The 13,781-nt window shown below is 36.5% G+C and overlaps 1 protein-coding gene across 2 annotated transcripts; it reads right to left on the bottom strand.

Annotated features, from left to right (window-relative positions):
- Positions 1 to 8,792: 8,792 nt before the first annotated feature.
- LOC113638049 lies at positions 8,793 to 13,189 on the bottom strand. 2 transcript variants are annotated; one of them, XM_027139023.2, is made up of 8 exons: positions 13,035 to 13,189; positions 12,219 to 12,665; positions 11,304 to 11,513; positions 10,389 to 10,477; positions 10,111 to 10,230; positions 9,892 to 10,017; positions 9,673 to 9,798; positions 8,793 to 8,923 (listed from the first exon to the last, which is right to left on the bottom strand). In XM_027139023.2, exons 2-8 carry the CDS (start codon positions 12,658 to 12,660, stop codon positions 8,855 to 8,857), a joined length of 1,182 nt encoding a protein of 393 aa, XP_026994824.1. In that variant the 5' UTR covers positions 12,661 to 12,665; positions 13,035 to 13,189; the 3' UTR covers positions 8,793 to 8,854. The 2 variants fall into 2 exon arrangements, with proteins under 2 accessions (XP_026994824.1, XP_026994825.1); XM_027139024.2 differs by having other exon boundaries at positions 11,313 to 11,513; positions 13,035 to 13,188.
- Between the last annotated feature and the right edge of the window lie 592 nt (positions 13,190 to 13,781).

Here is a 13,781-nt window from a genome sequence, read left to right as displayed (position 1 = left end):
CTTTGACTGATGTCACTCAGTATATAACCAAAATAACTAAAATCTTTTGCCAATTCCAGATCAGCATCTTTTGGCTAGTAAACAATACAAAACAGAAGATAAAAATGCAAAAATTGGATTTTTCACATCAAAGACCTATTCAAAAGACTTTTCAAAACCAATAAGAATACCCACAGTACCTTAGACAGATTGTTGAACATGGTCCTAACTTTTTAAATAACAGAATATTGTCAATCATATGTGTAAACAAACTATTACACTGTATTTTATTTTTAAAAAAATGGCACATACAAGTTATACTTATTTTTAACTTTATTGTACTTGATGGTTGGCAAAAACCTAAAAATCACATTATCACTTTTTTGTATCATTAGGTATTTGCATAATTACAACCAACCAGATTTCTCAATTCTAATTTATTTGTATTAACAATAGACATTGTCTCAAAGTCATTGTCTATTCTCAATTATTTGTGTAATATATGTGATCCTATTATTTATATGATCCTGAAACATATTATTGGCTTTTGAAATATATACTTATGGGATTAAAATCAGCAATATAAGGTAGCTGTAGAAAGTAGCTTCCCATCAGGCTATTATCCCGACAACAGGGTGTCCCATCTTATCGGTAGAGGGTCAGGTTTCATACAAATCAAGTAGGACACACACCTGATTCCACCTGTTTAATCAGATAATCTTGGCATTCAATAGACTCTGGTGTGGCTTCTGCATTGTTAAAATGAAAACCTGCACCCAAACTTGACATTTCTGTATAATAGTGGTCACCCCTGCCCACTGTGACTATGAATATAGCATATGATATCAGGTCTGTAACCATTCTCATAAAGAAACATTGCTTTGGTGTGTGTTTGTCATAGTCACATATAAGCTGCTGTACTGTGATATAGTAACTGTTACATAAATCAAATATTAAATGAAACAACTTTAATAAGAACATATGAACATATATATTTGTGCTGTACTTTATTAATGTATGTAATACATATACATACATATGCTATATCACCGTACCTGAAATGATCAAGTATCAGCTGAAACCTAAGTAGTCTAATTTAGGAAAGTATGATTTTGAAAAAAATGATTGTGATGATTAGTTACACAGTTTGCAAAATTCTAAAGTATTAAGTATTAACTCATATTAATGAAAGATTTCGTATTTGTTTAGCAATTATTTTTCACTAATAATTCAATAAATAACCTAATGCTTTCTAATTCAAACATAATTTCACCAAGTATGTATAATTTACAAAGAAGGGGAAACTGAGGACTTAATCTTGATAAAATTCATTTACGTTTTAATACAAACACTAGAAGTAATGTTTGTTTATTACTGAAATGGTGCTAAACTGGGAACATATCAACATCATTGGAAATCTTACTAAAGAGCACAGATAATGTCTTCTGTAGAAGGTTAGAAATATTGAATACAATGTTGAACGCTAGATGGTGCTACTTACCCATAGATAGTGATATTTGAGTACAGTAAATTGTAGTTTGGGATTGTTGGGGATCTCATTATAGGGTAAAACCTTAAGCACTCTGAGCCTGCAGACAGTGGACCTTGAAGTGTAATTATGATAGAGTCAATCGTTGAAAGTGTCTGACCGTTTGCTTATAGGCTCCTGGCTTGACGTGTCTGACTTGACTCATGTGGCTTATTCACTCACTCACTCATTTTCATTGAGTAACCACTGTGTACTAGTCAGGGTCAATGTGGAAATAGAACCTATCCCAGGATGGTGTATATCCTATATGGTGTATTTCATATACACAGTATATATATATATATATATATATATATATATATATATATATATATATATATATATATATATATATATATATACACACACACACACACACACACACACAGAGTCAGGGTATCTTGTTTTAAAGATATTCACCAGTTTTTGTTAAGAAAAATAGCCTCATTGGTTTTAAGTAGTCTTAAAAAAAATCTTAGGAAAGTTTTGCCCTCTGCTCTGTGTGGCAGCTCATCATCTGAAACACACTCATGTCAATTTGTCCTTTACAATATCAGAAAAAATCTGTTTTATCCACACAGGCTCCTCTGGTGCTTGTTCAGTTCCTCATTATTTCAAGACTGGACCACTGCATCTCGCTCCAGAAAGGACTGGCTCTGAACACCACTCACCCTCTGCAAATACCGATGCTTGCCTACAAAGCCAAATACAGACCAGTACCCTTTTACCTCAAAGCTTATTACTCCCCACATTGCACCACACATCCTCTGATCCCTCCTCATCTCTCAGCATTCAAGGAAGGTACACATCAACAATTGTCTGTTCTGGCACCTAGGTGGTGGAATGAACTTCCCCAAGATGTCTAAACAGCCGAGTCACTGGCTGTCTTCAAACAACATTTAAAGACCTACCGCTTCCTGAAATACTTAAAATAGGACTTTTCTGTGTGCTTTTCTTGCTGTATTCCTCCAAACTAAGTTTTTACACTGATGATATATTCTTAGTGCATGCCCTAGTGAACCAGTATAAATGTATTAATTGATATAGTCTTCAAAAGCACTTGTATAAGTTACTCTGGATCAGGGTGTCTGCCAGATGCCATAAAAGTAAAATGTAAACGTACAACATAAAATATTATAAAGAAGCTGATTTTTAATATTCATGACTTTTTAAAGATTTTTTTAAAGACACATATTTCTGAATAGTTAGATAGATTACTAATGGGCAATGCAGCATAGGTTTGTATTCTGGGATTAGGACTGGGATTCTGTGAAGGACATTACAGTCACCAGAGTACGCAGTTTACTCTGTTACAGGAGGGAACAGGTCAGATATGAAACTAGTCAGACAATGCAGGTTATATTGACTTCAACTTGGAACTTGGAAGACATGTTTACTACATTCAATAATTTTTATTCGGTGAATGTTTATAAAAGTGTGTTTTTTTTGGAATCTAGATTTTGCCTGCACTAAACATCATCTGGTATTTGACTACATTAGCATATACCGAAATACATGCCTACATAATATCTTGTAATAACAGTTGCATGAATTGTTTTCAATCTCTCACTGCTGTGATACTGTACATTTTGTCTCCCATAAATCCTCTAGCATGGCTCAACTAGACCTACTGTTGCACAAGATATAGGGAATATCACTTAACAGTTCTGACACCCAGTTGGTAAAATGAATGTCCCAAGGCTGTCTGAAAAATCTTCCAAAAGTCAGAATCCCTACCTTAATTGAGTAATTAATAGCTTAATTAAATTGACCAATTGTAAATAAATGTAAATGTCATTTCATGTTTTCCCTTATAACCTCTAAACCTAAATTTATCTTCAACAAAATATTCTCACCGAAATGTGTTACAGAATAAAAGTTCTGTCTGTTGTGCCATGTGTTTAATGCTGTCTATAGGGATATACTGTATGTGGCTCTCAATATTTTAATATACAGTACACATTGAATAACTGCTAAGACCGTAGAGTAAATGTAATGTAAATGATAAACAATTACTGTAAACGAGTTTCCATAAAAGAGATCAATTAGCGAAAAGGGGAAGATAAGAGAATGAGTCATGCTGGAATGTCATGAGAATCCTCTACTGCTGTTTAAATGGCCTTTTATGATCTGCTTGCTGGGCATTTCCCATTTGAATTTCAGTTTGCTATATTTATTTTCTTTTTTAGACAGTCAGGTCAGCTGAGTGAATGTTTCAATATGTGCCAAATGTAAGAACAAGCACAATACTGTGGATTTATCTAAATAGTCAAGCCTAAATGAAGAGACAAATCTATGACACTACTTGGACACTGCAGCATTTTGAAACATGGAAATTTGTGAAGATGAGGAGGCATTTCAAGGGTCCAAAATAAGATAGTGGACCAAAGGGACCCCTGCTTGAAGATGTTGCAGCTGATTATAAAGCTACTGTAAGACATCTACTGTTACCTGAATAGAATATTCAAATAGTTTGTCTCGTAAACAAACAGAAACAGCACAATATGCAGTGTAATGCTTTTTATAAGTAAAATAAAATGGATTTAGACATACAAGAATAAATAAATGAACAAAAGAAAAAATATTATATAGGCTCCTGGTATAGGCTCTGGATCCTTAGAAGAAAGGATGAAATTTTGCGGAAATGGAATGTTTCTTCTTATACGGACATTTTGCTGAGACTTACATTTAAAACATGTTAAAGTATGGTGAATAGCATCATATAGTCATTTGGATAACACATGTTATAGGAATAGAGTTAAGAGTGCATACTGTTTACAATTTATTCAGATGTAAAACTTTGATTATAAACATATCCATGGTAGCAAATCATTTTTGAAATAAAAATACCAATATTTTGTAATACTACAATACAACATTCTGTAGCTACTAAATGCTATGATTGGCAAGTACACAGAGAAGTAAAGCACGCTGCTATTTATACAGTATTCACCTTCTGTTTTATATTTTTTTAAGAACTTTTCTTGCAGTCATTGTAGCTTTAAACTTTAATATCAGCTTTGTATCCTGCTCTAATTCCGATTATTCTTATCCACCGTCTGGCTACAGCAGGTTAACAATACATTAACCGGGCTATCTGCAAAGCAAACGGGCTCTGGTGCTTATCTTCACACTGCCAAAATCCTGGAGACATGGAAGCTGTACGGCTGAGAAGCTAGATGTTAAAGAGAGATCTTTGGGAATGTATTGTCCATGTGGTGGAAAAACATACAGACAACAATGAAAATAGATGTTTCGCAGTTGACAAAAGTCAGAGAGGAGATACAGGAGCAAAGAGAGACACAGCGAGGGCGTGAAAGACGGGTTGCTGGGTGCAGTGAGTAGGCATCACCAGTAATGATCTCATCCTCCAATGCTGGCACATCTGTGGAAAGTTGCCCTTTAGCTACAAAATGCCAAGTTCGCCACATTCCTAAGCACACACACCCACACACACAAATGCACATGTGAGCACACACATACACAAATGTGCCTCCTTATGATACTAGGACTAATTAAATTGTTGTAGCGACCACATAGACATTCCGTCCGATATGTTAGTGCTAGCAGTGAGGGTCTGACACTGAACACAGACAGACAGACAGAGAGAGAGTAAGCAGACAGAGAGAGAGAGAAAGAGAGAGAGAGAGAGAGAGAGAGAGAGAGAGAGAGAGAGAGAGAGAGAGAGAGTGAGCAGACCGAGAGGGAGGATGGGGACATTGTGGTATTCTTTGAGATAGAGGGTTGTGGTGAAGGGAGGTGGGGAGTTTTGTTGGGTCAAATGCAGACTGAGGGAGCATGCTGAGCACAGAGGGCAGACAAAGAATGAAAGACAGTGTAGGTAGGAGAGACAGAGGAAGAGGACAGACGATTGAATAGGACGACATACAGAGCAACCATTGATATGCCCAGATGTAGATTCTCATCTGTACAGTAATTATAGAGATACTTATCAGCATTTAGAATTAGGTTGAAATAGCTGTGATTTAACGCATCCATCACATACAAGCCACCTCATAAATAAACATATTAGGGAAAATAAAGATGTGAGCCAGACTTTCACCAACAACTTGATAACTTTTTAGAAGTGATCATAAGCATGATGTGCTATAACAAAAACTTTCATAAAAGAGGATTATGGTCATAAACTTGTTATACAGTATTTAGCCTGTATTAAGGGATTTATCATTTGTCTATTTACAGTATGTATATAAATTGCTACAGTATTAGTAGTTCTGGCCGTGGCCCATTTTCCCAGTTTGGGACAGTGAAAAATAGACTATTGTTAAAGACTGATGACTGTAGTGAGAGAGGGGAGGGGGGTTATGTTGTATTCTTTAAAACTCGTAAAATTCCTGATCTCCAACTAGGAAAATCTACAGAAAATGCCCCCTGAACTTGGAATTCAAACTTGTGAACTCAGGATGATCTCCTCAACTCTGTGTTTGTCCAGAAAATGACATCATATCAATATGGCTGTACGGTGAATCAGCAACAAGCATATTTCTTCTTCCATTTTTATGAGTTATGCAGTTTACACCCTATCAGACCATCACACCCATATGTGGTTCTTCCCCAAACTGTTGCCACAAAGTCTGAAGAACACAATTGTATAGGATGCCTTTGTATTCTAGAGCTTTACAGTTTCCCTTCACTGGAAATGGAAGGGGCCCAAATGTATCCCAGAATGATAATGCCTCTGTGCACTTGTGAGGTCCATGAGGACATGGTTTGGAGGTTGGAGTAGTAGAACTCAAGTAATCTGCACAGAACCCTGACCTCAACCTCATTGAACACCATTGAGGTGTAACTGGAATGTAGACTGCACTCTGACATTGATGCCTAATCTCACTAATGCTCTTCTGGCTGAATGACTGGAGAGCCATCCCTGAAGACAGAAGGCTATTATAAGAGCAAAAGGGGACTAAATATGGAATGGGATTTTCAACAAGCATATATGAGTGTTATTGTCAGGTGTCCTCAAACTTTGTTTAACAATATACAAATATTTGCTGTAATTAATTAGCATACAGGCATATTCTCTTGTTATAGATTTAACAGAGACTATACAGAGAAGGAAAATGATACATCGCTCATCACAGATAACTATTTTTAAGATAAGTCTAGATGAACATGGATGTGTGTTTTGTATTTTCTTACTCTGTCACTCAAATGCACTAGATGCAATTTTCACTTCACAATACACCCAACCTGAGTGAAACAAAACAGTAAGATCTGAAGTAACAAACATAAACACACTTCACAATACACTAATCCTAAGTGGAAAAGGTGTGTAACATAAAATAACAAACCTAAAATATTCAAAAAATCTTTTCCACAAGACACTCTAAACACACACACACACACACACACACACACACACACACACACACACACACACACACACACACACACACACACACACACACACACACAGTCACAGTCACAGACAAACACACTCATTCAGACATGGACCACTAAACCATTCAGGAACTTTCACAGTAATCTAGCTGTCTGAAGCGGCAGAAAAAACTCCTGCGTTGTACTAATATTCTTCCTAAGCTTTAACTGGTCCTGATGCTCTCATTTGTAAGAAGTGCTTCATTAACAAATAATCTTCCAGCACTTCCGCAAAACATTGTTTAAATTTCTTTGTACTTTGCACACTTTCTTTTAATCTGGACTGTTAGATATTAAACAATGTCACTAGCAATTATCAATATTTTCTGTTTTCTATGTTTCACTGCGGCTGCTACCTTAGTGAGAATACAGGAAAAACAGTAATTACCCACTAAAGACATCTGTGTGTATCTGAAGAGAATTTTCCTCCTTTTGAACGTCTAAAGTTAAATTTTTTCTCACACTCAGACTGGAGGAGTTTTGCAATGATCAAAGCCTTCCTGGATTAAACATAATCTTCCTTAGTGTAAACACAGGGTGGCTTTGTTAAGTCTTTAGGCATTTTTGCACATGATGCATTTTCTATATGTAATATACAGTACAGGTATAGTACAATATTAGCAAAGAAATATATGTGAAACCCAACAAATATGAGACTTAGAGTGTTTAGAGTAGACTGAGAGCAGCAGAGCAAAGGAAAAAAACTGCTGTGTGTGGACCTCTACTACAACTACATGATTCAATACTGACTCTCTATGTGTGCGCAAGGAAAATAAATTCAATATCATCCATACTCAGAGTATGTGTCCTGTTGAAGGGTGAGACAGGGTCAGAGAGAAAGAAAAATAAAGGTCACATTGGTGCCGTGACTCAAGACGTCTGTCAAGGTGATCAAAGATCGTCCAAACATCGGCGGCGAACCTGTCTTCATCGCACAGGATTGTAAGCTAAGCTTTCATTAGATATTTCTGGAATTTAAATGATTTCCTGGGTAGAGACTCTCAAATGGATACTCTGAAGTGTTTTGATAGTTATATTGACAAGGTTTCACAGCAGTTTCTCGCTCATATGTTCTTATTACATGATTATGGCTAACATAAGGTTTTCTGGATCCCATTACATATTGTAGGCAACCCAGTTACTGTTGGTTGAGGGAGAGGTCTGTTAATATTGTTAAAGTGGGGTTACTGTATAGTGAGTTGGATATTAAAACAATTCTGATGCAATCCACCTTATTACGTTAGAATTTCAGTTGCCAGTAGTATTCTCCTATCCCACTGCAAGATTTCTACATTACTCTTCCAGAACATGAGTAGAATTCCTTTGATTACTGGTTAGGGTTAGTATAAACCATAAGTACTGTATAAACCATACTGCTGATATTACAGCAGAATGACTAATACAACAGACGAAGGTGTTGGACAATCAACTGAGTGAATTTGCATGCATGTTCATTAGAAATTGTCCAAACACAGAACTAGTGGTTACATTTCATTCAGAAAACATAGACAAATGGATCGCTTATGAAATGCAAGAGATTCTGAATGAATATCATTCAGAGAACAGTCTAAGAGCCGTGGGAAAAGGAAATTGTTTAGATTGCCTACATGTGAAAAGAAACTCACTGTGAATGAGGTACATGTGAGTCCTAGCCTATGCTCAGATAAAGCTGAAAAGGATTTACCCTATTCAAAACAGTCAGAAAATGTGATCTGAATGCTGGAGAGTGGCAAATAGTGGCAAAAGCACAGACCATCAAGGAGAGCAGGAAGAGAAGCAACATGTCCAGAATTCCAGGCTTCAATGATGCACCATGCTTATTGTGCAAGGACACCTCACATTCTGCTTTTACTCACTGTAAAGACAAAAGGCTCTGCTTCCAGTGTCCAGTATATGCACAGACATCTTTTTATTAAAAAAAAAATTCAGGAAATTCTGAAGATGATTTTAATTTTGATAATTAACTGTCATCCGAGGTGGCTTTTCATTGCTGAGCACAGTGATGAAGGCAGCAACCTGAATAAGGATACAAACATACAAATTTGCACACACTAATGCTTTGCATAACATGGAATAAACACAAACACAAATCAGTTTTGGTGTCACAATGTAGTCACACTATGACATTTGGATACCGCTCACAGAGGTGTTCTCTTCATTATCACTTCCAATGCATGCAATCTCTATTGCATTAGTTAGACTAGATTTAAAAAAAAAAAATCATCAACAAATTTGTAACTGTCTTCAGTCATGCTTTGTTCATGTTAAAGCAGGTGCAAAGTACAGAGGTTGCTTAGTAAATAGTATAGATTAACAGCACTTTATGAGCTGACTAGTTTCACATGCTGATTTACATTTATGGTTAGGCTGTGGTTTTAGTGATTTTCATTACCTTGCACTTTTGTAAAAAAAAAAAAAAAAAAAAAAAATTAATTTAAAGTCAAAATAAAAATTCTCTCAAGGTGCATCACTGCTGTGTGGTGACAGCTACAATTATCAGTGTATTTTAGAAGCACACATGTTCATGTTTGGATGAAATACGGCAGCACGTGAAAAAAACGAAAATGAAGGACATAGCAAGATATCACAATGTTTAGAAAATAAAGAATAATTATTTGTTTTCGGATAAAACTATATATTCGGACAATATATATCAGAGTTAAATGGAAAACCTGGTAATGTATACAGAGTTTTGGTCCGTTTAGTACATACACTTAAATCTGATTTAATTGTATAATAATACTTTCTGTACACAGTAATCTGACCTCCATTTCATCTTCAACTCTGAATACAGTGCCCAGGTTCATGTGACTCTTCCTGGGATATGGAGCATCAGCTGATTGCCAGTTTCGAGCCTGACCAGTGCGATGGAGATGGCTGTCTGAGGAGTCCTGGACAATAATTGGTAAAATTCTGTGTTACAGCACACATATTTTTTTTATTTTTACATCTTATCTGATCCGCAACATTCTGCCTAATCTGACCTGCACTTCATCTTCCACTACGATAACAGTTTCCAGGTTCATGTAACTTTTCCTTGGGTCTGGAGCAACACTTTCTTGCCAAGTTGGTTTCTGGTCAGTGTACTGGAGGTGGCTTAATGAGTAATCCTTGACAAAAAATGGTGAAATACTGTGTTACAGCACACATTAAGATTTTATTTTTACATCTTATCTGACTTGCAATGTTCTGCCTAATCTGACCTGCACTTCATCTTCCACATTGAAAACAGTGCCCAGGTTCTTGTAACTTTCCCAGGGATCTGGAGCAACACTTGCTTGCCAGTTTGGATTCTGGTCCTGGAGGTGGCTAAATGAGTTGTCCTGGACAATAAGTGATAAAATACTGTGTTACAGCACACATTAAGGTTTTACATTTACATTTCTATCAAACCATATTGTAGCTGCACAGGCTAAATTAAATGCTCTGACACTTCCTTTTGATTAGTACGTAAACTAAAAAAAAATTTCTTAGCTCTTACAGGATAATAGCCACGACGAGCGTAGGTGACATCTTCTTGGGAGCAGGGCATGTTTAAATCCAAAGAGCCTGGGATACAGCACTGATACTCTGCAACAAAACAAACACAAAACAATGAAGGCTGGAAAACAGCTAACTGTTGGGTAACGTTACCATCATCTCACTAATACATTATTCTGGAACAATATTACAATACAGTGCAGCTCCTACTGTCCATCTACTAGACTAAGGTGAAATATCATGTTTAAAAATAACTTTGTTACACAATTTCTCCCTGGGGTTTAGTAAAGTATTCTGATTCTGATTATAAACACTCAATGGACACGGAAATAAATGATGTGCAATGTAAAGCCTGACCAATATACTGTTTGGCCAAATTAAGAGTCCATCACAACAACATACATTATGTGCATACAGCGCCACAAATAACACTTAAAATATTATATATGAAAAACCATATATGGAGGATTTCAAACAATGGATTAGGATATAAAGGATTTCAAACAAAAGTAAATGCGCTGCTGTCACTTGCATTTTGTTAACAAGCAGTTTATGCAAGGCATTGTGGGACTTTCTGGTTATAGTGCCTGCTTATGGAACAAAATTTTTTACTTAATTTTATATTTCCTTAATTTATATATCAAAATGTATATTTTCTAAAAATCTATATTTGGGGAAAAATTGGATAGATAAAGTGATACTCATGCAGGTAAGACAAATAGCTGTTTTCTGTCAACACTGAAGTTGTGAAACAATGGACTAGGCTACATCCCAAATTGCATGCAAGCATACATCATACTAATGCCCAATACTATTGTATTTGCTACAGCAGCATGCAACTTGGCTGTATAGTAGACTTAGAGTAATTAAACTAATTACTAAAAAATGCATTGTGAGTAATGAGGTATGAAGGCACCTAAATTACCATCAGGCACTGCACAGTCTGAGCCCTGTTGCATTGGACTAGATGGATATGTCCACGGTAAAGCCATCCGGAAGCGACTGAAATCAGAGCTTGATTCATCATGACCTGTTACAAATGCCTGGAAGGTTTTGGTTGTTGTGTAGGACCGTTTTACACGCTGAGAGTACCGGTGATAAGGAGTTTCTCGATGCTCAACTGTGCCTGACCAGACAGAGACAAATCATACATTAATGAAAGAAAAGTAATAAAAATACTGATGAATGCCAAGGCAACAACGTTAGCTAGCCGACACTTTTTCTCTTTTCTCTACAAATTCCTACACATTTTTACAAATTTTTTTCAAATGACCTGGTCTAAAATGTTATGGAGAATGGGGAGGAAGGTGAAAAGGTCCAAGAGGTCTGAATTTGCACACAGGGCCAAGGAATCTGTGGACTATGGTTAGATTGCATTCCTACATGCATTTTTCTATAAATTCTAATCATTCATTCAATTACTTACTTGATGGAAAATTGACCTTTCCTAAATGGACAGTTTTCCGAGTACTTGTGCTAGCTCAGCCACTACACTTGTGGGGTACTGGGTAGTGTTGTCACAATATAGATCCAAAGAACCCTGTTTTAAACCTTAGCTCACATTAATGTCTGCATGTACTGTACTGTCTGCTGCTTAATGTACTTAGATTTTATACCTCCTACATCCTCCAAGATTACATGCCAGGATCTGGATTGGTTATGTTAATAAATAGCACATAGGTACAAATGTAAATGATTGGCTGGCGTCCCTATCAGAGCACCCAGTTTTATTTTGATAGTCTCTGGAGTCACCTTGAAAATGACCAGAGCAACGTAGTTACTAAAGATGAATGAAAGAATTAATTATAGTTTGTTCTGCCCATCTACTGACCGACCACTGCAGAGTTCTTTAAACGTCCTGGCTGTTTGGATACTTCTAACCCAGCGGCAAGCTTGGCCTTGTTGGAAGGCGTGAGTCGTGTTAGGTTGACCATAAGCTCTGGGTAATCCCGTTTGAAGTTCGGGTTGTAAAAGTGATGAATTTTGCCCACTTGCATCATCGAGATCTCATAGTCTGGGTACACTTTTTTGAAGCCATACAGATTTAGTTGGCGAAGAAAACTGATGAAATCTGTCGTTTTGAAGTACTTTTTCATCTTGTTGGCTGTAAATAACACTTCAGCTTTGAAGGTCTTCTTACAGATCAGAATTCCTTCCCCACTTTCATCCCAGTAGATTGAGGAAATCTGAGGATCATTCACCAAATGCCACAACTTGCTGGGAAACATTGTGGGGTTGATCCCGATGGAGAGAAGTAATTCATTGTCGTCCATCTCAGCTAAATGATTTGATAACAGATAGAAGCTAAGCGTTATTGAACTATACTGTAGATGTTTATCCATCTAGACAATTGTTAACTAGATCGTGACAGTTGATCTATAGCGATCAACTAGTTAGCAGGGAAGCTATCTAACAAATTCCTCCATCTTCATTACCAAATTATTTGTTAAACATATTTTTTGAATAAATATACATAAATAAATAAATAATTAAATATTAAGAAGTAAAAAAAAATGCCATCAACAACAGGCTAGCAACGGGTGTCCAGAGTTGGCTGACCTCCTGAGTGGAAAATAAATTAAAAAAATAATAATAATTAAAAACAAGTCTATACAAATAGCCTATATAATTTACACTATATAAATACCTGATATCTCGAGTTCTTCTACAGTATCTTCGTTACCACGTACGATCAGAAGAGTTGCAGACCCTTAAACACGCGCAGACCTCGAGCGTTTAAATTCAAAAGTAGACAAGTGGTCACGCGCAAATTCTAGAACATTCTGGTGAAATTCAGTGATATGCAATAAGCGTGCGCGCGCCCATACACATCCCCGCCCCCCGCCCCAAAAATGATTTTGTGATTTGTGCAGTATATAGAAATATAAATATTTTAAACTTGTATATCTGGTTTATCGAGATCCAGTGTGTATAGAAAATATACTTATCCTTCGTTGTTTTATCAGTATACATAACGAGATGAGTATTAAAGATCGAGGGTACTTTAATTTAAATAATGCGTTAATGAGATCGCGCTTCCTATTGGCTGCGCCAGTCGCGCTGTCACGTGCTGAGTTGGAACGGCTGCGCATATGTTGTAGCTCCGTGGGTTCAAAAACACTAATGTCACGGCGATTGTTAGACACAGTATGAACAGGATTGCACCCAGTAAACACTGATTGTCAGAGTGGGTGTTCTGATCATTTGTACGGGTATTTCAATAGTTTTTCTGTGTTAATGAACTATATGATCTCTCCATGTGCATTATATTACTTCCTTATATTTCCATGTGCTTTCTAACGAGATGAAACGTGTTTTGATGGTGGAGCTCAACTACAACTACATGATTCACTACTGTCTCTATATTACTGCTCTGTATGCAGGTCATCGCTTT

The sequence above is a fragment of the Tachysurus fulvidraco genome, chromosome 15, assembly GCF_022655615.1.
Source record: "Tachysurus fulvidraco isolate hzauxx_2018 chromosome 15, HZAU_PFXX_2.0, whole genome shotgun sequence".
NCBI classification, from domain to species: Eukaryota; Metazoa; Chordata; class Actinopteri; order Siluriformes; family Bagridae; genus Tachysurus; species Tachysurus fulvidraco.
This window is presented reverse-complemented; position numbering and strand designations above follow the sequence as displayed.